Source organism: Loxodonta africana, chromosome 24 (assembly GCF_030014295.1).
Source record: "Loxodonta africana isolate mLoxAfr1 chromosome 24, mLoxAfr1.hap2, whole genome shotgun sequence".
NCBI classification, from domain to species: Eukaryota; Metazoa; Chordata; class Mammalia; order Proboscidea; family Elephantidae; genus Loxodonta; species Loxodonta africana.
In genome coordinates this window covers 63,347,617-63,375,308 of record NC_087365.1, presented here as the reverse complement: position 1 = coordinate 63,375,308, position 27,692 = coordinate 63,347,617, and the positions used below count along the sequence as shown (strand labels likewise).

Below are 27,692 nucleotides of genomic sequence, written 5' to 3'. Positions count from 1 at the left end.
CGGCCGCCCCACCCCCGTCCAGCCCCCCGCGCACCCATTGGCCGTGCGTTGTATCAACATTCCGAGGTGGAATACGGCCTGGGCCCGCCCCCTCCCCGCGCCCCGCCCCGCCCCAGGCCGCTCCAGCCCTCTGGGACGGGGGGCAGGGGAGCGCCGGCAGGGCCCGCCCCTGGCTCCGCCCCCAGCCTCCGCCCCAGCCCAGCCAGCGCGCGGCCGGAGGCCTCTTCCCCAGTGGTGTGCAGGCGGAGTCCCCGAGCCTGCGACGGGCCGCGTTTCCTGAGTGGGTTCACCCGGGAGTAGGTGATCCTCTCACGTACTACTCGCCCGCCCCCTACCCCGACAACTCTTATGCAACACCGAGGCTGGTGGCAGAGTGTGCGCCTGGGGAGTTCAGGGTCCAAGTACCTCCTCCGGACAGCCCCGCGCTACACTCGTGGAGTCAGCGCCTGTCTGTCTCCATCCGCCTTCTAGCCTGGCCCGCCTGGGCATGACCTAAGGCGACAGGCCACTCCCCCGACCCCGTGGCAGGGAGCCCGCACCAGGCTAGAGGGGGTAGCCCCCTCATCTTTCCAGGCAATCCATTGACTCCCCAGGATTTCAGGAACCGCAGCTATGAGGTGCAGCGTTCGTTCTCCGAGAGACGGTAATTTATTCAGATTCGGTCCTCTACTGTCCACACAGCAAGTCCCCAAGCCCTCCCTGTGGCTGAGGGGCCTGGCGCCCTGCATGGTCCACTCCTGCGAACAGCCGGCTCATGAGCTCGGGCACATCTCCTGGATGCTTTCATACACGTTTTCCAGGGGGTTGTGGTCCACACCCTGGCCCATCTGCAGGGGGGCCAGAGACGATCCGGAGCCCTCAGAGTCTGGCCACTCTTTGGTGGGCCCTGCGTCCCTCCTTTTAGGCTTGTTGACCCTGGAGTACAGGATGTCCACCTGGAGAGGAAGGCACCCATAGAGGGGTCAGCACCACCCGTGTGCCAAGGATCCACCCAGTCCCACCGCCCGACCCCTGCCCACTTTACCTGTGTGGCTGAGGTCACCTCAGCCTTCCCCTGCTGCCCCTGGGGGCCCTTGTCTGTCCCCTTGAGCTTCTGGATGCAGGCATACTCAGCTGCCGTGGGTCCTGCCCCGGGCCTGGCCCAGCCGCTGGTCAGTCGGGCCCCTGACCACACTTCGGGGCTGGCTGCCAGGCTGACTCTGGGGAGTGCGGCCAGCCCCACATTGGAATATGTAGCCTCGGGGCCAGTGGAGGCCAAGGCAGCAAAGACAGGCAGGGGTCGGGGCAGTTCTTGGTGTGGAAAGGTTGGGGGCACTGCAGGCGGCCTGGGGGTGCCCCTGTACCCCTCCAGCCAATGTGGGTGCAGGAGGTCCATGCTTGCAGGCCGTGGGGCTAGGGGCGGGGGTCATAGTAGAGATCATTCAGGGGCAGCAGTATGGTCCTAAGTGGCTTGGGGGCCCAGTGTGGTCAGGGTGCAAGGATAAGGGTGCCAAAAGTGGGGATGCCAGTCCCCCTGGGTGCCTCCAGAACCCAGCCCACCTTTACCCACAGTCCTGCCCTGCCCTGCCCTGGGCCCCTGCCCCATGCCCCAGGCCACCCCTCACCTTGGCCACCACGTAACCTGAGTCCCTGCCTTGCTCCCCATCCCCCCACCCTGCACTCCAGTTCTCACCCCTCACCCTGGCCCCTGCCCCCCAGCCCTCCCAGCCCCCCCACACCTTGGCTGCCACATGACCTGAGCCCCTGCCCTGCTCCCCAGTCCCCCACCTGTGGTTCCCACTCCTCACCTCCTCACCCTGGCCCCTGGCCCCCGGCCCACCCCTCACCTCGGCTGCCTCGCATGCCCTGGTGCAGCTCATGCAGCCTGGTGTCCGATTTGCTGAGGGCACAGAGGTGGGTCCGTCTCAACAGTGACTGGGGGTGAGGAAGGCTAGTTGGTACCCTGCCCTGCTGCCCCGGCCTGGCCCAGGGACCGCCCGGCACTCACCCCATCTGCTGGCATCACAATGCCCTGCAGCCCTGCCTGCGGCCTCGGTGCCCGCTTCCTGGGGGCAAGAGGGTAGTTTCAGGCCAGGGTGGCAGAGGTGCGGCCAGGAGCCAGCCTCTCCCCAGGTCCCCAGTATAGAGGGTGAATGCTGGAGCTGGGTGCAGGGCCTTGCTCAAGCCCCTTCTGGCCCTGCCCCTGACCCCACCAAAGTCAGCCTCACCAGTGCTCCCCAAGCCCAGGGTTAGGGGTGCAGGGGAGACAGGCACGGATCGAAGTACCTGTGGCAGGCCGCGCACAGCACCCACAGCCCGAGGAGCAGCACAAAGCCGGCTACGACCCAGAGGACAGGAGGAGCTGAGGACATCTGAGGCCCCATCTCCACATCTACTGGCCTGGGGCAGAGAGAGAAGATGCTGGAGCGGGGTGGGGGGGGGGCGGGGGTGGTGTCCCATCAGCCCTGCACCTGGCTCTGCCTGGCCGGCTGCTGTGCTGACTCAGCGCACAGGAAACCTCAGGCCCAAGGCCCTCCTCCCCTAGAGGCCTGGGTGCCCCTCCAGCTGGTCCTGGTGAGGGGATGGGAAGTGAGTTCTGCTGCCTGCCCCCACAGGGACCTCAGAGGTGACATGGTGACTGCTAAGCGCTGGCCAGTGAGGAGGGGTGGATCTGACCCAGGCCCGCTGTGGTCCCTGCAGCCCAGACCTGAGGCCACACCCTGGGCTGTAGCCCTCACTGGCCAGGCCTGGTGACAATCCCGTGCCACCCGAAGGAGAGCCCAGCTTCCTGAGTTGGAGAGGGACTGGAGTGTGGGCTGCTCTGGGTGCCCACTCACTTGTCTGGCTTTCTGCCCATACCCTCCCACCACCTCCCTGTACAGGATGTGTTCCCTTGCTGGGGTCCTAGCAGGACTGCCTGGCAGGGGTGGGTGATAGATCCACCATGTGGCCCTGTTCTTAGACCAATGGAGGAGGCCGGAGGTGGAGGGGGGGCGGGAGGTGGGGGAGGCAGGAGGTAGAGAGGGTAGACCAAGTCTCCAGCCAGTTCTCAGATCTTCCTGGCTGGTGGGGCTCCCAGGGGGAGCTCTGGGCCAGGTCCTCATGCCCCCCGGGAGTCGCTGTGGGAGGATGCTGGAGGCTGGTGCAGCACTTACCCCGTGCGGCCTGGGCACGGCAGCTCTTTTGCAGCCTCCAGGCAGGAGCCAGCAGCCTGGGTGTGCCCCCACCTCACTTCCTGCTGTGCGTCTCGGCGCTTCCCCACCCACCACTGCTGCAGCCCGCCACCTGCCGTAGCTGCCCCCCCCACGTCTAGATGTGACTCAGGGTGCCATTGGCTGACGCTTATGGTCTGAGCACTGTGGGTCCCACCCTCTCACATGGGGGTCTCCACTGTGTAGGTGATGAGACCACCTGTTTCAGGGAAGCCTCTGTGTGGGAAGACCATGACAGTCATGTGCTGGGGCTTGTGCTGGGACTGGCCTACCCCAGCCACCACTGACAACCCCAGATGGCCACTACGGGACCCCATCTGCCCCCACAGTGCGCCCCCCCCCACCCCGAGCAGCCCCATCTGGAGGAAAAGTGGGAATGCCAGCCCTCCTGGGTGCCTCCAGAACCCCAGGGCCCAGCCCACCTTTTCCCACAGCCCCTCAAAGAAACCCCCTCTGCCTAAAGACCCTGCAGCAGCCAAATATCCACCGAGAGGCATGTCACGAAATCACTTTAATGTCCTGTCTCAAGGAACCTTAAGATGCTGGGAAGTGTGTCCAGAGGGGACCCCCACCCTCTCTCCAGTGGGCAGTGTTCATGGGCTTGGCTGGGAAGAGGTGGCGCTGGCTCAGCCTGGGAGCACCAGGCCCCTGCAAGAGTCTCTCCAGGGTGGCAGAGAGAGTCTGGTGCATGCCCGGGGGGTCCATCCTGGAGGCTGGCAGCAGTGGTGGCAGCTCTAGAACTCAGTCATCTTCTTGTGGGTGTCTGCCTTCCTCTGCTCCCGCTGCAGCCCTGCCTCCTGGGCCCGGAGCTGCCTTAGCTGCTGCTGGGCACCCGCCAGCTTCTCCTGCAGCTGGGCGGCTACCACGCTATGCCTGTGGAAGGCTTGTGGTCAGTGTGGGCTGTGCCTCCTAAGCCCAGGTACCCCAGCACTGCCACCCCCTGTCACTCAGACCCTCCTACAATCAGCCCACCACTCAGGGTCCAGCTGGGACACTCTGTGCAGGCCTGGCCCCCCATCCCATGCATGCACCCTGCGTACTGGCCAGCATTGCGGGCGAGGGCCTCCTGGATGCCCCGGATGTCCTTCTGGGTCTGCCCGATCTGCTCCTCGGTCTGAACAAGCCGAAGGCTCAGGGCCCGCTTGGTGCTCTTGCTGGCATGGTAGGCTTCTTTGCCGCGCCTTGCCCCTGGGGGGCCTGCCCCCACCTCCAGGGCCCCTGGAGCCTGGGTCTGGAGCTTCTCATTTAGGAAGTCAAACACATCCCGAGGGGGAGGGCGGCCGGCATGTGTGGCCCCCTTGCCTCGGCACTTGGGGGGTCTGTGTGTAACGCCCTTGCCGCCCTTCACCCTCCTCTGGAGGGCCTCCGCGCACTGGTCCAGGGACTTCCCTCGGGGCAGCACCACAGTATGAATGGGCTCCACCCGGCCCTGCGCATATCGGCCCAGGCCTGGGGAGACAAGGCATTGGCAATGCTGCCGGCCCCCCACCACCCCAGGATGGTGGACCCGCCCTTCCCAGGCCCCCCCAGGACAATGCACCCACCCTTCCCAGGGCAGCAGATCCACCCTTCACAGGCCCCCCAGAGGGCAGCAAACCTACTACCCTTCCGAAGCTCCCCCCAGGACAGCGGACCCACCCTCCCCCGGCCCCCCCAGGACAACAGAACCACCCTTCCCAGGCTCCCCCAGGACAATGCACCCACCCTTCCCAGGCCCCCCCAGGACATGGCGCCCACCCTTCCCAGGCCCCCCTAGGACAACTCACCCACCCTTCCCAGGGCAGCAGATCCAACCTTCCCAGGCCCCCCTGCCCAGGGCATCAGACCCACCCTTCCCAGGCCCTCCCCAGGACAGCGGACCCACCCTTCCCAGGCACCCCCCAGGACAACACACGCACCCTTCCCAGGCCCCCACAGGACAGCAGACCCACCTCTCCCAGGACAGCGGACCCACCCTTTCCAGCCCCCCCCAGGACAACACACCCTTCCCAGGCCCTCCCCAGGACAGGGTGCCCACCCTTCCCAGGCCCCCCCAGGACAACGCACCCACCCTTCCCAGCCCCTCCCCCCAGGGCATCAGACCCACCCTTCCCAGGCCCTCCCTTCCCAGGCTCCCCCCAGGACAACACACCCGCCCTTCCCAGGCCTCCCCAGGACAGCAGACCCACCCTTTCCAGGCACCCCCCCCCCCGCCCCAGGACAGCGGACCCACCCATCCCAGGCCCTCCCAGGACAACGTACCCACCCTTCCCTGGCCCTCCCCAAGACAAGCCACCCACCCTTCCCAGACCCTTCCCAGGACAGGGCACTCACCCTTCCCAGGCTCATAGCCCATCTTGGAGAGAAGCCTGGAGCCAATGCCACGCGTGTGCACCTCCCAGCCGGCGAAGGCGGTGGTGCACTTCCTGTCTGCTGTGGCCCCAGTGTCCACAACTATAGGGAACAGAGGGCAGCACCCAGTTGGCTGGATTCAGCCAGACCCAGAGGACCCGATGTGGCTGCCCAGGTCTGTGTGGGCTTATGTGGTAACGGTCATAGGCCCGACACAGCTGGTGCCTCTGGCTCGCAATCACCACCCTGCAGCCCCTCGCCTGACCCCCTGCCTGGTCCTTTCTGTCTTCACCGCCTGGACACCTGCCCCTTGTAGCAGCCCAGCCTCTTCTCCCTGACTCCTCCTCCTCCTCCCAGGAAGCTCTGCCTCCATCACCTAGGAAATGAGGCTCCCCTCTACCTCCGCCTTCTTCCTAGCTGATCTAGTGCTGGGCCTGGTACCTTCCACCTTCCATACAGCCGGGCAGAGGCATCACTCTTCTCCATCTGCCCTGACCCCATGTCCAGCGGTCACTTCCTGTGCATCAACTTCCTGAGCAGCTCCTGCACCAGCCCCAACACCATCCCCATTGCCAGGACCTGGGACCCAATCACATCTGCCCAGTGGCTCCTGGCCACCCCAGCACCTGTTCAAACCCTCCTCCTGCTCCTGCCCCCGGCCGTGCAGGCAGAGCTCAGCATTCCTCTGCTCTGCTCATGTGCTGAGGGCAAACCTGACTGCTGTGACAGCTGTGTTCCACCCCTACCCTGCCACCACTCGCCACCACACCTCTGGCGTAGCTGGAGTTGTCCCCATCACCGCCGTCGGAGTCAGAGGACTCTGTGGGCTCCATGCGCAGTGGGGGCAGCACACTGTCCCCCTCCAGCACGACCTCCTTCAGCAGCAGCGAGTCAAACTTGACGGTGTAGAAGCCGCTGTCCACATCTGGGGTGGGACAGGACAGGCTGCAGGTCTGCCATCCCAGTGGGTGGGGGTCGAATCGAGGTGGACCCCGCCCTGTGGCAGAGGTCCCGCTCACCTAGGACCTCAGGGCTGGGTCCCAACGCCTGACCTGAGGGAGGAGGGAGGGGCCGCTTGGCAATAACACGCCAGAAACACGGGAAGGGCTGTACAGGAAGCAGCCTTAAGGCGCAACCATGTGTCGGGGAAAACCGCCAAGAACAGAGAGAATGCTGGCCGTGCCCCTCAGCTCTGAGCCCAGGAAGGAAAAGGGGCATTGAGCTGCATCACCAAGGCCATGGCTGCCTCACCAGTGATCCGTGCTGGATGCCACAAGCCGTCCTGGTACTTGGCCAGACATGCGGAGCCAACCTGCAGGGAGCTCAGGTCCGGGTCCTGGAAGGGGCGAAGCTCATCCACAGGGACCACCTGCCCGTGGGAGAACCTGCAGAGAAGGGCATGGGGATGGGGCTCAGAAAGGCATGCCGGCCCCACCGCCTGGGACTTTATCCTTGGAGAGGTGCATGCATGCGTACACACATATATACAAACAGAGATACAAACATACACCAGTACACACACACACATAATATAATTCAACACACACATACACGTATACATACACGTACACGTACACACAAGACATACACAAGTGTACACATACATATATATGCACAGACACACACACTCACACATATATACACATATATGTACAGAGACATACACACGATACACATACATACACATAGATAGACATACTCACACACATACACATGTACACACACATATATATACACAGAAGCATCAAAAGAAGATGGAAGGAATACACAGAGTTATTGCACCAAAAAGAACTGGTCGACGTTCAGTCATTTCAGGAGGTAGCATATGATCAAGAACCAGTGGTACCGAAGGAAGTAAGTCTAAAGCTGCACTGAAAGACACTAGCGAAAAAAAGACTCCAGGAATTGATGATATACCAATTCAGATGTTTCAACAAATGGATGCAGCACTGGAAGCGCTCACTCGACTATGCCAAGGAGTTTGGAAGACAGCTACCTGGCCAATGGACTGGAAGAGATCTACATTTATGCCTGTTCCAAAGAAAGGTGATCCAACCGAGTGCAAAAATTATTGGACAATATCATTAATATCACACACAAGGAAAAGTCTGCGAGGATCATTCAAAAGTGGCTGTAACAGTACCTTGACAGAACAGCCAGAAATTCAAGCCAGATTCAGAAGAGGACGTGGAATAAGGGATATCACTGCTGATGTCAAATGGATCCTGACTGAAAGCACAGAATACCAGAAAGATGTTTACCTGTGTTTTATTGACTTGCAAAGGCATTCGACTGTGTGGATCACAAGAATTACAGATAACATTGTGAAGAACTGAAATTGCAGAACACTTAATTGTGCTCATGAGGAACCTGTACATAGATCAACAGGCAGCTGTTTGAAGAGAACAAGGAGATACTACATGGTTTAAAGTCACGAAAGGTGTGCATCAGGGTTGTATCCTTTCACCATACTATTCAATCTGTATGCTGAGCAAATAATCTGAGAAGCTGGACTATACGAAGAAAAACAGGGCCTCAGGATTGGAGGACAACTCATTAACAGCCTGTGTTATGCAGATGACACAACCTTGCTTGCTGAAAGTGAAGAGGACTTGAAGCACTTACTAATGAAGATCAAAGACCACAGCCTTCAGGACGGATTATACCTCAACATAAAGAAAACAAAAATTCTCACAACTGGACCAATAAGCAACATTATAAGGCTGAAGTTGTCAAGTATTTCATTTTACTTGGATCCACAATCAACACCCATGGAAGTAGCAGTCAAGAAATCAGACGACGTATCACATTGGGCAAATCCGCAGCAAAGACCTCTTTAAAGTGTTGAAAAGCAAAGATGTCACTTTGAGGACTAAGGTGCGCCTGACCCAAGCATTTTTTCAATTGCCTTATATGCACGTGAAAGCTGGACAATGAAGGAAGGCCGAAGAACTGATGCCTTTGAATTGTGCTGTTGGTGAAGCATACTGAATATACCATGGATTTCCAAAAGAACGAACAAGTCTGCCTTGGAAGAAGTACAGCCAGAATGCTCCTTAGAAGCCAGAATGGCAAGACTTCGTCTCACATACTTTGGACACGTTATCAGGAGGGATCAGTGCCTGGAGAAGGACATCATGCTTGCCAAAGTACAGGGTCAGTGGAAAAAAGGAAGACCCTCAATGAGGTGGACTGACACAGTGGCAACAACAATGGACTCAAGCACAACAACAATCACGAGGATGGCGAAGGACCAGGTAGTGTTTCATTCTGTATGTATACACTCACACACATACACACATGCAGGCACATACATGCATTATACACTCACAAATACATATACATCTACACATACATATACATTTACACACAGGTAGTACACACATGTACACATACACAGTCACAGACTTATTCGCATGTACGCATACATACACACACATGCAGAGATACAGATATACACACATACATATATACGCACACATACATACACACGTGTGTATACATACACATATACGATGTGAAAGATCGCTTTTACATGGCTTTTCTTGCCATGGTCTTGTAACTCCCACCAAATGGTTGGGTGGGACTATGCAAATAAGGTGCTTGTGGCCCACCAAGGGGACTGGACAACTTGCTAATAGTGCAAACAAAGTCCTTATGGGAGTAGGACCATGCAAACAAGGTGTATGGAACCCTAACGAGGGGATTGTTGGTTTTGCTGCTAGGCTGAAAATGAGTCATCCCAGAGGCAGAAAGAGGAGACCTCATTACCACCAAGAAGAAGAAACGACAGCAGAGCATGTCCTTTTGGACCCAGGGTTCCTGTACTGAGAAGCTCTTAGACCCAGAAGACAGAAAGAGATGGCGCCAAGATGGTGAGAAGTAGTAGCGGAGAAACAGCAGCAGCAGAATCAGAAGACCAGTGCGAGATGACGCAGTGGGCTTCCTGGCCCACAAAGCAAGGTGGTTACAGTGGATGTGCTGACTCACAGCCGAGCACCTTCAGGCCGGAGCTTACTAGCGGCATAGGGTGCCCTTAGGCACTTACTGGCAAAGCTAAAGAGCTTTGTAACACTTGCCCAAGCAGGGCAAGGGGCTGAGGGGCCAAAAGTCAGAGAGACGCCTGCCTAAGGGCATGGCTCAGAGAGGCTATCCTGAGTCGTTCCTGATCCTGAATTGTAATCTGTTACTTCTCTAATAAATCCTATAATTGTGAGTATTGTCTGTGAGTGCTGTGCGGCCGCTGCAAGGGATTATCGAACCTAGCAGAGAGTGATGTGGGAGGGACGGCTGGTGTCAGAATTGGTAAAAAGGTTGGAGGGTGGAGGTACTCAAAGCTCTGCCTCCAAGGAATCAGCCTTGGAGTGATTCTCATGCCTGACAGTGATTCTCACGCCTCCCACCCTGCCTTCTAAAGTCAGAAGAGGGGATCTGACGCTGTTGCCACACCATTTTACAATACACATACATACACACACTCATACAACAGACATACACACAGATACCGGACATACGCACAAATACACAGACATACACACAGGCAGAGACACACACATACATATGTGTATGCACACACACAGTACATACACATAATCCTGCACAGGTACACATACATGCACACACACACACACACAAACACATACACAAATCATATACACGCACATACGCTCGAACACGCTCTGTCAAGATGGCCTGGGTTACTTGGAAAAGGTGTCTCGCGCTGACCCCCAGCTTTCTGGGCTGGAGTAACAACTTGGCAGGTGACCTTGTGATCCCAACGTCCCATCAGCTCTCACCCTGCCTGAAGCTCCAGTTACTAATCGCTAATCAAGGTGTGCATGTGTGAGCGTTCACATGCATATGTGGGCATGCATGTACATGCATGTGTATGCAGTAATATGTCTAAGCCCTCTCTAAACCAACGAGGAGAACCTAGTTATACCAGGTACACTAGTGGTGCCTTGATGTTTAGACATCAGTGAACCAGTAAACCAGATCCAGAACTGAGAGCAACCAGGAGCAGAGCTCCACAGCTGGAGCCAGTACTGGCAGAATAACTACAGGCCAGTATTTCCCATGAGCATAGGTTCAAAAATCCTCAACAAAATACTAGCAAATCAAATACAAAAATGTATGAAAAGAATTATACACCATGACCAAGTGGGATTCATTACAGGTACACACGGCTGGTGCAACATTCAAAAACCAACGTAATCCACCATATCAACAGGCTATAGAAGGAAAATCACCTGATCATATCAACAGATGCAGAAAAGGCACCTGACAAAATCCAACACCAATTCATGATATTTAAAAAAAATAAACTAGGAAGAGGGGAACGTCCTCAAGCTGATAAAGGAAATCTACCAAAGAATCCTACAGCTAACATCATACTTAATGGTGAGAAACTAGAAGTTTTCCCATTAAGATGAAGAATAAGGTAAGGCTATCCCCTCTCAGGACTCCTATTCAACTTGTAGTGGAAGTCCTAGCTAACGCAATTACTCAAGAAAGGAAATATGAGAATGAAAAAAAAAAAACTGTCCTTGTTTACAGATGACATGATTGTCTATGTAGAGAGTACCAAAGAATTGACCAAAAAACCCCTCGTTGAACTAATAAATGATTATAGCAAGGTTGTAGGATACGAGGTTAATAAACAAACGCCAACTGCTTTCCTATATACCAGCAATGAACAATTGGAATTCCCTAAGGAGCGACCTTTGCCCTAGTTTTCTACCTCAGATGGTTTGTTACTTTTTGTCCAGGCTGATCTGATCAACACTTTCTGGGTGTCTTAGTTACCTAGTGCTACTATAAGAGAAATACCACAAGAGGATGGCTTTAACAAACAGAAATCTATTCTCTCACAGTTTAGGGGGCTAGAGGTCCGAGTTCAAGGTGCCAGCTCCAGGGGAAGGCTTCTCTGTCAGCTATAGGGGAAGGTCCTTGTCATCAATCTTACCCTGGTCTAGGAAGTTCTCAAAGCAGAGACCCAGGGTCCAAAGGATGCGATCTACTCCCGGTGCTTCTTTCTTGGTGGTATGAGGTCCCTCTCATCTCCGCTCGATTCTCTCTTATATCTCAAGAGACTGACTCAATCCTATAGATTGAGTCCTGCCTCATTAATATAACTGCCTCTAATCTTGCCTCATTAACATCATTGAGGTTACGATTTACAACATATAGGATAATCACATCAGATCACAAAATGGTGGATAATCACACAGTACTGGGAATCATGGCCTAGACAAGTCGGCACACATTTTGGGGGGACACAGTTGAATCCATAACACTGAGGAAACTGTAATCAACTTAAAGTTTGATACGTTTTGTCTAGCCCTAGACTGCAGCCTGCCATGTGACTGGCATGCACATTACAGGGACTGGTCAATACACCATGCAAATGAGGTGACTATAGGCTATGCAAATGAAGTTACTATAACCTACTATGCAAATGAAGTGTCTGTGGCCTACTGAGAGTGGACTGGTCAATTTGTGGCCCTAGTAGGAGGGCTACACCTTGAAATTGATGAGGAGTTTGCTTATATACGCAGCTGACCCAACAGAGGCTGGCAGATAGGAAAAAAAAAAAAATTTTTTTTTTTTTTTTGGGCAGATAGAAGAAAGGAGAAAAGGCAAAAGAGGCAAGAAGAGAGAAGCAGAGAGAGAGGAGGTGAGGAACCTCCTCAAAGAGCTGTAACACTGATCAAGGGCTGTAACACTGAAGACAATGAGAAGCCTGGAAAGGGCCCTATGGCAGAGTCTGCAGCAATGGCAGAAATCTGCTACTAGAAATGTAGCTAAGAGAGCTGAACAAAACTGCTACACTGGCTATAAGCTGGGTCAGTTAGCAGTGGAGAGGCCAGCAGCAGGGAGGCCAAAGGCAGAGAGACCTGTCCTAAGGGGGCTGAGAAGAAGATTGTCCTCAAGGGGCTGAGAGGAGGCCTACGCAGCTGAGAGGGGGTATGCAGGGCAGAGAGACGGGCCTACTTGTACACATGGCTGAGAGCAGCTCTCCACTTCAGGGAAGCCTTCCAGACTTTGCCTACATGCTTCCTAATCCTAATCCTGATCCTGAGTTGTACCCTGTTACTTCCTTAGTCAGCCACTTAACTGTAAGTATGGTCTGTGAGTTCTGTGTGGCCACTGCAATGGATCATTGAACTAAGCAGAGAAGTAGAGGGTGCTGTGGGGAGGAAGGCTGGTGTCAGAATTGGTAAAAAGGTTGGAGAGTTGGAGGTATGTCTCACCTCGTCCTCATGGGAATCGGCTTTGGGCTGATCTTGATTCTCATTATCCCTCCTGAAGTCAGACAGGCTCTGATGCTACTCCCACCATTTTACACTTAGGTATAATCTAACAAAACATGTGCAAGACCTATATGAGGAAAACTGTAAAACTCTGATAAAAAAAAAAAAATGTAAGATGTAAATAAATGGAGATATATTCCACATTCACAGACAGGACTCAATAATGACCCAGAATAGCTAACACAATACCGAAGAAGAACAGAGTTGGAGTACCAACCTTACCTGACTTCGAGACTTACTACACAGCTACAGTGATCACGATGGTGTGGTACTGGCCAAGGAACAGACAGATCAATAGGACAAAATAAAGAGCGCAGAAATAGATCCACACAAATAGAATCAGCTGATTTTTGGCAAAGAACCAATTCAATGGAGACAGTCTTTTGAACAAGTGGTGCTGGAACAACTGGATATCCACATGCAAAAAAAATAATCAACCTAGACACTGACTGACCTTACATCTTTCACAAAAATTCACTCAAAATGGATCACAGACCTAAACGTAAAATACAAAACTAAAAAACTTCTAGACAATAACATAGGAGAAAATCTAGGGAGTCTGGGGTTTGTTTGGTGACGAGTTTTTAGATAAAACACAAAAGCACAATCCATGAAAGAAAAAAATCATTAAGTTGGATTCATTCAAGTAAAACACTTGTGCTTTAGAAAAGACACTGTCAAGAGAATGAAAAGAAAAGCCACAAACTAGGAGAAAATATTTGTAAAACATCTATCTGAATGTGACTTAAGAAAAATAGCACTGATAAAGGACTTGTATCCACAATATACAAAGACCAAAAGAAAACAAAACAAAAAACCAAACCTGTTGCCATCAAGTCAATTCCCTACAGGACGGAGTAGAAGTGCCTCCTCACAGGGTTTCCAAGGAGCAGCTAGTAGCAGATTCAAACTGCCAATCTTTTGGTTAGCAGCTGAGCTCTTAACCACTGTGCTACCAGGGATCCAAAATATACAAAGACCTCTTAAATCTCAACAATGAGAAAACAACACAATTTAAAAATGAGCAAAAGATCTGAACAGACACCTCACCAAAGATTTCCAGATGGCAAATGAGCGTACGAAAAAGATGCTCAACGTAGTATGTCATTGGGGAACTATAAACAAAAGCAATGAGACACCACTACGCATGTATTAGAGTGGCTAAAATCCAAAATACTGACAACACCAAGTGCTGACGAGGGTGACAACCAACAAGAACTCAGTCATTGCTGGTGGGAATGCAAAACGGTGCAGACACTTTGGAAGAACGTCTGGTAGCTTCTCACAAAACTAAACACAGGCTTACCATAAGATCCAGCAATTGCACTCCTAATTGTTTACCCAAAGGAGGTGAAAATTTATGTCCACACAAAAACCTGCACACAAATGTTCATAGCAGTTCGACTCGTAATTGCCAAAAATTGGAAGCAACCAAGATGTCCTTCAATAGATGAATGGATAAAGACTGTGATACACCCATAAAATAGGATATTATTCAGCAGTAAGAACAAATGAGCTATTAAACCACAAAAAGTCAAGAAGAAATATTAAACGCATATTGCCAACTGAAGGAGGCCAGTCTGAAAAGGCTACAGACCAACACTGTGACAGTGTGGAAAAGCCAAAACTATAAAGATGGTAAAAAGATCAGTGGTTTCCAGGGATTCGGGGGCTGGAGGTGATGGATGAATGGGTGGGGCATTTTTAGGGCAGTGAAAATGTCCTGCATGATACTGTAGTGATGGACATTTGTCAAAACTCATAGGACTCTACAACAGAGTGTGCTCTAAAGTAAACTATGGACTTTAATTAACAATGTATTGATACTAGTTCATCAGTTGTAACAAACGTACTCAAAATCCATACAGCTGCACAACAGAGTGAACTCTGGCTCCTCAGTTGTGACAAAGGTACCACTCCAACACAAGATGGCAGTAACAGAGGAAACCGGTGGCAGGGAGAGGAGAGCATGGCAACTCTCAACTTCCTGCTCAATTTTTCCATAAACCTAAAACCGCTCTAAAAAAATACATTAATTGAAAAAAAGGAATATTTAAAAATTAACAAGTGAAGAATGAGATAAAACGAGATAAAAAAAATTGGAAATTGCCAAGCACTATAGTTAAGTGAAGAAGAATCAACATGGAGACCAAGACACAGGCTAAAAACTGTAATTCAGGAAAGTTTTCTTGAAAAAAAAAATTTGAAACTACATATTGGAAGAGCACACCATGTCTCTGAGAAGATCAACTCAGCAAGATATATTCCAATAAAACAACAGCGCTTTATAAACAAACAGTCCTTTGGGCTCAGAGCAAAAAGGCCATGTGATTTACAAGGGATCAGACTTTCAACAGTAATGCTTTCTGTCAGGAGAAAACAGGGTGACATATTTAAAATACTTAAAGAATGTCACGTGAGCCAAGGATTTTATATCCAGCACAACTGACGCAGTCAACCTGCCAGAGCAGGGGCCCTTCCTGAGGTGCCAAAGTGAACAGGAAGACACAAGACAGACTGGTGGCAAGCATCAGAGTTCCTCGCAGTACTGAGACTCACTAGGGGCCAAGAGGGAGATGACAATGGCCATATGATGATGGAGACCTAGAACAATCAGAAAAAGTGGCAGGGAGAGCGTGACCTGTACACAAAAAAGAACTGTAAACAGTGTTCATCATCACAGTTGGTGGTGGTGAGTGTTGACATTCTGAGGGTGCCGTATGTGGAAAGTAGGACAAGGCAAATGAGTCATTACAGGACATTTGGCTTCTGTCCTCCCCTGTGTTCTTGAGAACCAGCGTCTCTGGGGTGGAAAAGAAAGAAATACACATGTAACCCAGAAGACGTTAGGGAAAAACACCACAGTCCTCAGTTTGAATTGGAAATATCAGTATAAACTCATGGGTATTTAATCATTAAAAATACAGGTATACATACATAGTTTTGCATACAATTGCACGCAGACATGTATACACGTGTTTGCGTATATGTATGTAACCACCTATATTTCCCAGCTCTGTCTGCTGGAAAGACAGGGAAACAATGACCATCCTGGCACCCAGTGTGGGTCTTGGGACACTGTGTCCCATTAAAAGGAAGCAGGGCCTCTCAGAGAGTTGGTAGAATCCAGGTCTGGGGCACGGGATGCATGGGTGAGCATGGGACACCCTGACCACCAGACAGCAAGGAAGCTACCGACGATCCTGAGTCATGTGGAAGGGACTCAGGAGCCAGCGTGGGGAGACTCCCACTGGGCAAAGGCAGCACAACTGAGCTTCATTAGGGACCAGAACTAGAATGGGGTAAAACCCATAAGATATATTTAAATTCATGAGTTCATAAGCATATTAATTTTTTTTTAAGTTAACTCTTCACCTGATGAAAGGAAACCGGCTCATTATCCTGGAAGCTAAGTAAACAAACAAACAACCCCAACAGAAAAACCGAGCCAAGCCTCTACCCTGCCTTTCCCATAAAAGCTGCACCACGGGGTGGTCAAATCATAAAAAAAAAAAGAGGGCAAACATCTCTTCACAAAATTCCAGCTGATAAATGAAAACAAACCAACAGAATTAAAAAATTTCTATCCTGCAACCCCAATGAGCCAACAGAGCCAGGCACTGCGGACCAACAGCTGCCAACATCACAGCAGAGCACAAGCAGCCCTCACGCACTCCTGACGGCACAGTACGCCCTGCCAGGGATGGAGCGGGGTCGGAGAGCCCCGGGCTCTGAGGGCTGGACAGCACCACAGAGCACGGCTGTGTGTGTCAAAGGCCCGGTCCTTCAACGGAGAACAGTGAGGACAGAGGCGGGTGAAAGAGAGGCGAGCAGATGGCGAGATTCAGACACCCTTACGCTTTAAAAATGAGCAAGGTTAAACTCAGGTGTCTGCACCACAGTTACACTCAGGCAGTAGGCCACAGAAGACACAAGGGAGGGGATATTATAAAAGTGCGGACAGTGGTTACTTTTGGGGAGGGAGAAGGCTGTCTGGGGCTGAGGCACAGGAAGAGGCTTCTGAAGTGGATGGCAAGGGTCTATTTTTCATCTGAGTGGTGGCTACCAGGGTTTTCACTTTTTAATAATTTGCTAAGCTATATTTGTTTCCTGTACCTGATTTTATTTTACAATAACAAGGTAAAAATAAAAAACCCGCTGAGTGCTTACTGCCTATCAGGCACTGCTGTAAGTTCCTTGCACATATTAGTGCACTCCACTCTTCAACAACTGAGATGCGGCTCTCATCTCCGTTTACAGAGGAGGCTGAAGTCGGGACACTGAGCTACAACAAACGCAGGAAAAGCTGCCCAACCTCACTCGTAATCAAGGAAATACAAGTTAAACTGAGACACCATCTCACAGCTTTAACTAGGCACAAACTCGAAAGTCTGACAGCGGCAAAGGGAGCCAGCACGGAGGACAGGGAAGCAGGCAAGGAACGAGGACTAACACACAAAAACCTGAAATGTGCGACCAAGTCCACACATGAGAGAAATCCTCAGCATGCAAACAGAGACGTCAACTAGGGTGTCTGTAACAGGTAAAAAGTGGAAACCGCCAGGAAGGCAGAGAATAAATAAAATGCGGCACTTTCTTATGAGGGACTACAAGGCTGCAGTTAGAACAGTACGGGTCTAAAATATCAACATGGATGTCCCTCAAAAACATGCTGAGGGAAAAAAGCAAGTTCCAAAACTAATCACACTGTGGGATACCCTTTATTTAAAAATGAAACACAAACATGCTACTTCCACATATATGTCTGTGAAGAACTAAAAACACATCAAATTTGTGGTAACGAGAGCCTGTGGGGGGGGGTGTGATAGCACATGGGGGTCAAAAGGTGCTTCAACTTTATTATTTTTTTAATTTTTATTGTGCTTTGAATGGAAGTTTACAAATCTAGTCAGTCTCTCATACAAAAATTTATATACTCCTAATTTCTCTCCCCTTAACGAGACAGCACACTCTTCTCTCCACTATTTTCATGTCCATTAGGCCAGCTTCTGACCCCCTGTGCTCTCTCATCTCCCCTCCGGACAGGAGGTGCCAACATAGTCTCATGTGTCTGCTTGATCCAAGAAACTCATTCTTCACTAGTACCATTTTCTATCCCATAGTCCAGACCAATCCCAGTCTGAAGAGTTGGCTTTGGGAATGGCTCCTGTCTTGGGCTAACAGAAGGTCTGGGGACCATAACCTCCGGGGTCCTTCTAGTCTCAGCCAGACCATTAGGTCTGGTCTCTTTACGAGAATTTGGGGTCTGCATCACACTGCTCTCCTGCTCCCTCAAGGGCTTCCCGTTGCACTCCCCGTCAGGGCAGTCATCGGTTGTAGTCGAGCACCATCTAGCTCTTCTGGTCTCAGGCCGAAGCAGTCTCTGATTTATGTGGTCCTTTCTGTCTCTTGGATTACCTTGTGTCTTTGGTGTTCTTCATTTTCCTTTGCTCCAGGTGGGTTGAGACCCACTGATGCCTCTTAGATGGCCGCTTGCTAGCGTTTAAGACTCCAGAAGCCGCTCTCCAAAGCGGGGTGCAGAATGTTTTCTTAATAGGTCTTATTAGGCCAAGTGACTTAGATGTCCCCTGAGACCATGGTCCCCAAGCCCCCGCCCCTGCCATGCTGGCCTTGGAAGCATTCAGTTTCTTCAGGAAACTTCTTTGCTTTTAGTTTAGTTGAGTTGTGCTGACCTCAACTGTATTGTGTGTGTTGTCTTTTCCTTCACCTAAAGTAAGTCTTATCTGCTATCTAATTAGTGAAATCCCCTCTCTCCCTCCCTCCGTCCTCACCTCATAACCATCAAAGAATATTCTCTTCTCTGTTTAAACTATTTCACCAGTTATTATAATAGTGGTATTATACAACATTTGTCCTTTTACAGCTGACTAATTTCACTCAGCATAATGCCTTCCCGATTCCTCCATGTTATGAAATGTTTCTCATAGTCATCATTGTTCTTTATCGATACGTAGTAGTCCTTTTTGTGAATATACCATGACTTATTTATCTATTCATCTGCTAATGGGCACCTTGGTTGCTTCCATTTTTTGCTGTTGTAAATAGTGCTGCAATGAACATGGGTGTGCATATATCTGTTCATGTAAAGGCTCTTAATTCTCTAGGATCTATTTCAAGGAATGGGACTGCTGGATCATACGGTTATTCTATTTCTAGTTTAAGGAAGCGCCAAATTGATTTCCAAAGTGGTTGTACCATTTTACACTCCCGCCGGCAGTGTGTAAGTGTTCCGATATCTCCACAACCTCTCCAACATTTATTATTCTATATTTTTTGGATTAATGCCAGCCTTGTTGGGGTGAGATGGTATCTCATTGTAGTTGATTTGCATTTCTCTAATGGCTAATGATCGTGAGCATTTCCTCATGTATCTGTTAGCTACCTGAACGTCTTCCTTAGTGAAGTGCTTGCTTATATCCTTTGCCCATTTTTTAATTGGGTTATTTGTCTTTTTGTAGTTGAGTTTTTGCAGTATCATGTAGATTTTAGAGATCAGGTGCTCAGCGGAATTGTCATAGCTGAGAACTTTTTCCCAGTCTGTAGGTAATCTTTTTACTCTTTTGATGAAGTCTTTGGATGAGCATAGATGTTTGATTTTTAGGAGCTCCCGGTTATCTAGTTTTCCTTCTGCATTGTTAGTAATGTTTTGTATACTGTTTATGTCATGTATTAGGGCTCCTAACATTGTCCCTATTTTTTCTTCCATGATCTTTATCATTTTAGATTTTATATTTAGGTCTTTGATCCATTTTGAGTTAGTTTTTGCGCATGGTGTGAGGTATGGGTCTTGTTTCATTTTTTTGCAGATGGATATCCAGTTATGCCAGCACCATTTGAGACTGTCTTTTCCCCATTTAACTGATTTTGGCCTTTGTCAAATATCAACTGCTCATATGTGGATGGATTTATGTCTGGATTCTCAATTCTGTTCCATTGCTCTATGTATCTGTTGTTGTTCCAGTACCAGGCTGTTTTGACTACTGTGGCAGTATAATAGGTTCTAAAATCAGCTAGAGTAAGGCCTCCCACTTTGTTCTTTTTCAGTAATGCTTTACTTTTTTTTTTTCCGGGGCCTCTTTCTCTTCCATATGAACTTGGTGTTTTGTTTCTCCATCTCATTAAAAACATGTCATTTGAATTTGAATTGGAATTGCACTGTATCTATATATCACTTTCGGTAAAACAGACATTTTTACAATGCTAAGTCTTCCTATCCATGAGCAAGATATGATCTTCCACTTACGTCTCTTTTAGTTTCTTGCAGTACCGTCTTATAGTTTTCTCTGTATAGGTCTTTTACGTCTCTGGTAAGATTTATTCCTAAGTATTTTATCTTCTTAGGGGCTACTGTAAATGGTACTGATTTGGTGGTTTCCTCCTTCATGTTCTTTTTGTTAGTATAGAGGAATCCATCTGATTTTTGTTTGTTTATCTTGTAGCCTGATACTCTGCTGAATTCTTCTATTAGTTTCAGTAGTTTTCTCGAGAATTCTTTAGGGTTTTCTGTGTAGAAGATTATGGCATCTGCAAACAGAGATACATTTACTTCTTCCTTACCAATCTGGATGCCCTTTATTTCTTTATCTAGCCTAATTGCTCTGACTAGGACCTCCAGCACAACGTTGAATAAGAGTGGTGATAAAGGGCATCCTTGTCTGGTTCCCGACCTCAAGAGGAATGCTTTCAGGCTCTCTCCATTTAGGATGACGTTGGCTGTTGGCTTTGTATAAATGCCCTTTATTATGTTGAGGAATTTTCCTTCTATTCCCATTTTGCTGAGAGTTTTCATCATGAATGGGTGTTGAACTTTGTCAAATGCCTTTTCTGCATCAATTGATAAAATCGTGTGGTTCTTGTCTTTTGTTTTATTTATATGATGGATTACATGAATTGTTTTTCTAATGTTGAACCACCCTTGCGTACCTGGTATGAATCCCACTTGTTCATGGTGAATTATTTTTTGGATACGTTGTTGAATTCTATTGGCTAGAATTTTGTTGAGGATTTTTGCATCTAAGTTCATCAGGGATATAGGTCTGTAATTTTCTTTTTACCTGATTTTGGTATCAGGGATATACTGGCTTCATAGAATGAGTTTGGGAGTATTCTGTCCTTTTCTATGCTCTGAAATACCTTTAGTAGTAGTGGTGTTAACTTTTCTCTGAAAGTGTGGTAGAACTCTGCGGTGAAGCTGTCCAGGCCAGGGCTTATTTTTGTTGGGAGTTATTTTGATTATCTTTTCTATCTCTTCTTTTGTTATGAGTCTATTTAGTTGTTCTACCTCTGTTTGTGTTAGTTTAGGTAAGTAGTGTGTTTCTAGTAATTGATCCATTTCTTCTAGGTTTTCAAATTTGTCAGTACAATTTTTCATAGTAAACTGATATGATTCTTTCAATTTCAGTTGGCTGTTGTAATATCACCCATCTCATTTCTTATTTGGGTAATTTGCTTCCTCTTCTGTTTTTCTTTTTTCAGTTTGGCCAATGGTTTATCAATTTTTTCAAAGAAGTAGCTTTTGGTCTTTTTAATTCTTTCAATTGTTTCTCTGTTCTCTATTTCGTTTAATCCTGCTCTAATTTTTATTATTTGCTTTCTTCTGGTGGCAGAGAGTTGCTTTTGCTGCTCTCTATTTGTTGAAGTTGTAGGGATAATTCTTTGATTTTGGCCCTTTTTTCTTTCTGGATGCATGCATTTATTGATATAAATTGACCTCTGAGCACTGCTTTCGCTGTATCCCAAAGATGCTGATAGAAGTGTTTTTATTCTCATTGGATTCTATGTATTTTTTTATTTCATCCTTAATACCTTCTATAATCCAGTCATTTTTGGGCAGGGTATTGTTCAGTTTCCAAGTGTTTGACTTCTTTTCCTTGCTTTTTCTGTTACTAATTTCTACTTTTATGGCCTTACGGTCAGAGAAGATGCTTTGTAATATTTCGATGTTTTGGATTCTGCTAAGGCTTGCTTTATGACCTAATGTGTGGCCTATTCTAGAGAATGTTCCATGTGCACTAGAAAAGAAAGTATATTTGGCTGCTGTTGGGTGGAATGTTCTGTATATGTCTACGAAGTCAAGTTGGTTGACTGTGGCATTTAGATCTTCTGTGTCTTTATTAAGCTTCTTTCTGGATGTCCTGTCCTTCACCGAAAACGGTGTTTTGAAGTCTCCTACTATAATTGTGGAGTTGTCTATCTCACTTTTCAATGCTGTTAGAGTTTATGTATCCTGCAGCCCTGTCACTGGGTGCATAAATATTTAATATGGTTATATCCTTCTGGTATATTGTCCCTTTAATCATTACATAGTGTCCTTCCTCGTCCTTTGTAGTGGATTTAACTTTAAAGTCTACTTTGTCAGAAATTAGTACTGCCACTCCTGCTCTTTTTTGTTTCCTTGATGTATTTTTTTCCATCCTTTGAGTTTTAGTTTGTCTCTCTAAGGTGTCTCTCTTTTTGGCAGCACATAGACAGATTGCGTGTGTGTGTGTTTTTTTTTTTTTTAATCTATTTTGCCACTCTCTGTCTCTTTATTGGTGCATTCAGTCCATTTACATTCAGCATAATTATAGAAAGATATAAGTTTAGTGCTGTACTTTTGATGTTTTTTGTCTGTTGACAATTTTTTCCCCAATTTTTTGTGCTGAGTAGTTTATATATTGTCATTTCCTCATGTTTGTTGCTGTTGATTTTGTTTCTGCTGAGTCTCTATTTTTTTTCTTGTATTTTATTTTGATGAGTAGGACAGTTAGTCTCCTTTGTGGTTACCTTAATATTTATCCCCATTTTCCTAAGTTTAAACTTAGTTTTTATTTCTTTATATCATCTTGTCTTCCTCTCCACATGAAAGATCTATGACTACATTTCTTAGTCCCTCTTTATTGTTTCAATGTTGTCTTCTCTTACACAATAGTATCGCTGTTTCCCTGTTTTGAGTGTTTTTTTATCATGATTTATTTTAGTGACTTCCCTGTCTGGGTTGACCTCTGATTGCTCTGCTCAGTGTTCTAGTCTTGGGTTGATACCTGATGTTATTGATCTTCTAACCGAAGAACTCCCTTTAGCATTTCTTGTAGTTTTGGTTTGGTTTTTACTAATTCCTGAAACTCCTGTTTATCTGAAAATGTCCTAATTTCACCTTCATATTTGAGAGACACTTTTGCTGGATATATGATTCTTGGCTCACATTTTTTTTCCTTTAATGCTTTATATAAATCATTCTATTGCCTTCTTGCCTACATGGTTTCTGCCAAGTAGTCCAAGCTTATTCTTATTGGCTCTCCTTTGCAGGTGACCTTTTGTTTATCCCTAGCTGCTCTTAAAATTATCTTTGGTTTTGGCAAGTTTGATTATGTCTCGATGGCTTTCTTTTAAAATGCACCTTATGTGGAGTTCGATGAGCATCTTGGATAGATACCTTCTCATCTTTCACGATATCAGGGAAGTTTTCTGCCAAAAAGTCTTCAACAATTCTCTCTGTATTTTCTGTTGTCCCTCCTTGTTCTGGTACTCCAATCACTCGTAGATTATTTCTCTGGATAGAATCCCACATGACTCTTAAGGTTTCCTCATTTTTTTTAATTCTTTTATCCGATTTTTCTTCAAATATATTGATGCCAAGTGCTTTACCTTCAAGCTCTCCAATTCTGCCTTCCAGTGCTCAATTCTGCTTCTCTTTCTATTGAGTTGTCTAATTCTGTAATTTTATTGTTAATCTTCTGAATTTCTGATCGCTGCCTATGGATTCTCGCAGCTTATTAAGTTTTCATTAAGTTCTGGAATAACCTTTTAATTTCTTCAACTACTTTATCTGCGTGTTCCTTGGCTTGTTCTGCGTATTGCCTGATCTCCTTCCTATCTCGTTCCTGATGTCTTGAAGAGTTCTGCATATTAGTCTTTTGAATTCTGCACCCAGTAATTCCAGGAAGCCACCTTCATCCAGAAGATTCATTGATTCTTTGAGAGCTTGTTGAGGCAACCTCGGTCTGTTTTTTTATGTAACTTAATACTGCCGTCTCCGAACCACCTCTAAGTCTCTGTATTAGTCTATCTTGTTTGCTTACTGTATTGTCGCTTATTGCTTTGTTTTGTTTTGACATGCCCATAAGGCTTGCTTGAGCGAGCTAGCCTAATTAGTTTCACCTTTGAAACTCCGATGTCCTGTCACCAGATGGCTAGAGCTGTTATCAGGTATATCGGTCCAGGAGTCCATTGACTTTTCTTGTATGAATTCAGCTCAGGTGTCCAGGTAGCTGCTTATCAAGTGTGTGGTACAGGCTTTGTCCTACAGTCTTAGAGGGACAGGGTGATTACTGTAGGTACCAGTATCTGGTTGCAGCAGGGGGTCAAGCTCTGAACAAGGCAGGGGGCTGAGAATCATCCCCCAAGTGTCTGTGAGGAAAGCATGTCCCTGTTCTCTAGAGCGTACAGGTGGGTGGGTTCTGCAGATGGACCTTGGGCACCCAGTGCTTTTGGTTGTAAGGACTGGGAGGTTCCAGTTATCCCTGGGCCCGTCGTGGGTGGGTGGGTGACCTGAGTGGAGAGCCACCAGGCTTTATGCCCCTGATACAAGTAGATCACGACTCTGTTTAATAGGCAAATAGGTGTCAAAGATCAAACACCCACCTCTTCACTGCACAGCTGAAATGGCTGCAGTCTGCCCACAGGGCCTATTCTCCTGGAATAGGCCCACACAGGACCATGTGGGGGGAAAGATATTCAAAGTCCACGGACTCTTTATGCCTAGACAAGAGCCACTTCTGTCCTGAGCTCCCCCAGTTTGTGGAGCTGGCAAATTATCTCTTCCCCCAATTGTGAATTTATCCCTACTCCAAGGTCAGCAGAATGCCTCAGGGCGCTTAATAGGGCCTATCTCAGGCCAAAGGAAATCAACAGCCACTGAAGCCGACTTGGGGGCTGGGAGCACGTTAAAATATACGCAAGTACCTAGCTTTCGCCGAGAGCACCGTTCCTCTCTGGTTCCAGAGGTGTGGGCATGCCGTGCAGCTGGCTGCTTCTCCCTGAGGAAACCATGGCCGAACGCTACCACCAGCCTGCCGCAGCCACTCCTGGGAGTGGTGCCTGGGGGTTCCCGGCAATTCAGGTGCGGCAACTCCTCTCCGCTTATGAACTGTCTCTCCCGTCCCCTGCAGCTCAGTCTATTTTCTAACACCGCCTTGGACGTTCAGGGCTCCTTGCTTGTCATAAATATAATCGTTTCACTTGTTTTTTTGGGTCTTTGTTGTAAGAGAAATCGCAGGAAGCACCTGGCTATTCTACCATCTTGGCCCCGCCTCCTATCTTAGTTTTAAAAATCCAAAGCAAATTCAAGAAAATAACTTATCAGCTCTGGGTGGTGGAAAGGTGGGTGTTCACGAGATGCTTCAGCCAAACTCCATCCCTGCTGAGCTTTCAGCCTGTGAAATGGAGCCGCACGGATAGATTACAGCACTAACGTGTGGGGAACTCTTACAACTGCACACCTGGCCTGCAGGAAGCACCAGCTGGAAGTGCTCTCCCTCGTCATCCTCCTAGGACAGCACATATAGACTCCGTGGTGAAAGCCTCCAGGATGACTGAGGTGGGAAGCCTGTTCCTGCTCCTGTTTGCTGATTACACAGGTTCGTCCAGTGGGAAAACCCACTGAGGAAATTTATGATTTACACACTGTTCTGTACACACGTCATATTTCAATAAACACTGCAGAGAAAAAGGAAGGAGAACTTTGCCAAATAAGATTCTGGGCCCAAAAAGAATCTATAAGTCGATAACACAGTCAAAGAACGAGGATTAGTCACCGTGTCTGCTGGCTATAAAGAGGAGTTATCGACTGGAAGTGTCAGTAAATGTCCCTTCCAAAAACAGTAAAAAGGAAAAATAAAGTTAGATATTTTAGTAAAAAAGATATCATGGCGACAACTGTGGAAATCTGAGCGTGGCTCAGGTATTACTGCTACATCTGTGAGGTATTATAACTACGTGATGTTTTTTATTTTACTCACGTCTGTGTCTGTTAGAGACATGTCCTAAAATACTCGCAGATGAAAAAAACAGTAATTCTTAGAATACGCCTTAAAGTATTCAAACTGGGGAAAACGAACAAAACTGGCAGAACGCTGACAACTGATGAAGCTGGACGACAAGGTAGGGGCAGCATGATCTTACCCTCTCTAATTTTGCGCGTGTTTGAAATTTTTCTTAATATAAGTAAATCGTAAAGGTTTCATTCTGGACAATACTGCTCCTGATGCGCTAGAAGCCTATTCTTTTCAACATAAGCTCTTCTGTCCTTCCCCCCAGTAAAACTGAAGTAGATATCTAACTGTGGACACTTCTGTGGGAAGCTACTGCTTCACAGAGCTCTCTCCTTGTCAGCCACTCTGCTGGGTCACAGAGGACAAAACTCCACCGCACAGACAGAGCCAGCTGGGATCCTGCCGCTCTCCGCATGTCCCTTACACCCTAACTGCTGGGGCACCAGAACAGAGGGCTTTACCTGCAGTTCTCCTTGAAGCGGCACTTCCCCTCCAGGAAGAATGGGCAGGGCTTCAGGGACTTGTGTGTGGGGTAGAGGTACAGCACCCGGACAGCAGCCGAGCCATCCTCTGCCTGTTCCGTGCCCACAATCATGGCATTGTGGTACTCCAGGGTGCCCCATGGGCTGTAGTAGGGGGCGTTCACCTTTGTCCCACTCAACTCTTCCTCCTCGTCATCCCCCCCTTCTTCTTCCTCTTGCCCAGGGTTGTTGGGTTCAGGCCCTGCCTCTCCTTTAGAAACAGTCTCCAATTCTGCTCCTGGGGCTTCTGGTACCTCAACTACCTCAGAGATGGTCTTCTGCAAAGCCAGGTACTCAGTATCCTCCTGGGCCAGGTGTTCTTGGTCCAGTGTAGCCAACAGTTTGCTCTTCCTGACAGACACCAAGCTGGCTTCAGTGAGCTTGATCAGCTCCTTCAGGTCTCCCTGCAGCTGGTGCAGGTCAGCCTGCTCCGATGCCTCCAGGCCAGTACCCATGGCCAGCTCCACTTGCTGAAGCTGCACATGGTAGGTCTGCAAGGCCATCTCCAAGCTGTCCTCGTCCATCCTGCCGTCGAGGACACGGAGGTGTGTCCCTAGGTCCTCAGAGAGGAGGCTGCCGGAGCCAGAGCTGCAATGAGAAGGCAAATGAGCCCCGAAGTCTGCTGCCCTCATCCCGACACCACCCTGTAAGGCTGAAGCTGACTGAGCACCGGTTTGGCCGTGCTCTGTGCAGAGCCTTACTCACACGGTCTCAAGAAACTCTCAGACAGGCCGTGAAACAGCTCGGCGATTTCTCCCGTTGAAGGATGAGAATGCCGACAAGGGGGAGAACCAGCAAGGAATCCCATCCGATGGCCCCACAACCTCGTTTCCGCCGACGAAGAGCTACGCTTCCCTCCCAAGGCCTCCCTGGGATCATGCGTCGGGCTTGACCGGGGTTCTCCGTGTCCTGTCTGAGCTCGGGGCTCCCTGGTAGGCGACCAGAGAAGCCCGCGTCAGCTCCCCTCAGTCCGGCCCGCGACCCTCGGCCCAGTCAGCCCTCGGAGCCGGCCTCAACTCCCCCTGGGCCGCCCTCAGTACCCTTCGGGCCGACTCCGTTCCCCCGGGTCCACGCCCACCTCCGCGCCACCTCTCACCTCAGGCTCAGGCCCCGTCCCCTCAGAGCACGGTCCCCCCATCGCTCCGCGCGGTTACCCAGCAGCCGCCATAGAGCACCGCCCGCCTCACCGGCTAGAGCGGTCGGGCGACCCTCCTTCCGCCCTCGCACCTACCACCACTTCTGCCCTCGCGCCGCCGCCGCCGGAAGTGCGCGGCGCAGAGGCCG

The 27,692-nt window shown here is 49.0% G+C and overlaps 2 protein-coding genes across 7 annotated transcripts; both read right to left on the bottom strand.

Annotated features, from left to right (window-relative positions):
• Positions 1-241: 241 nt before the first annotated feature.
• Positions 242-3,896, bottom strand: LIME1 (Lck interacting transmembrane adaptor 1). Its single transcript, XM_064276447.1, has 7 exons — positions 3,764-3,896; positions 3,135-3,288; positions 2,266-2,379; positions 1,988-2,045; positions 1,827-1,914; positions 1,025-1,392; positions 242-935 (listed from the first exon to the last, which is right to left on the bottom strand). The coding sequence occupies exons 1-7, from the start codon at positions 3,894-3,896 to the stop codon at positions 753-755; spliced, it is 1,098 nt and encodes a 365-aa protein (XP_064132517.1). The 3' UTR covers positions 242-752.
• On the bottom strand, positions 3,688-27,674 carry ZGPAT (zinc finger CCCH-type and G-patch domain containing). Of its 6 annotated transcripts, none has more exons than XM_064276375.1 (8): positions 27,640-27,674; positions 27,116-27,337; positions 26,349-26,996; positions 6,774-6,907; positions 6,292-6,447; positions 5,505-5,624; positions 4,223-4,640; positions 3,688-4,064 (listed from the first exon to the last, which is right to left on the bottom strand). In XM_064276375.1, exons 2-8 carry the CDS (start codon positions 27,214-27,216, stop codon positions 3,926-3,928), a joined length of 1,716 nt encoding a protein of 571 aa, XP_064132445.1. In that variant the 5' UTR covers positions 27,217-27,337; positions 27,640-27,674; the 3' UTR covers positions 3,688-3,925. The 6 variants fall into 6 exon arrangements, with proteins under 6 accessions (XP_064132445.1, XP_064132444.1, XP_064132446.1 ...); XM_064276374.1 differs by lacking the exon at positions 27,640-27,674 and adding an exon at positions 27,505-27,633; XM_064276376.1 differs by lacking the exon at positions 27,640-27,674 and adding an exon at positions 27,505-27,633 and having other exon boundaries at positions 4,232-4,640.
• Positions 27,675-27,692: the final 18 nt, after the last annotated feature.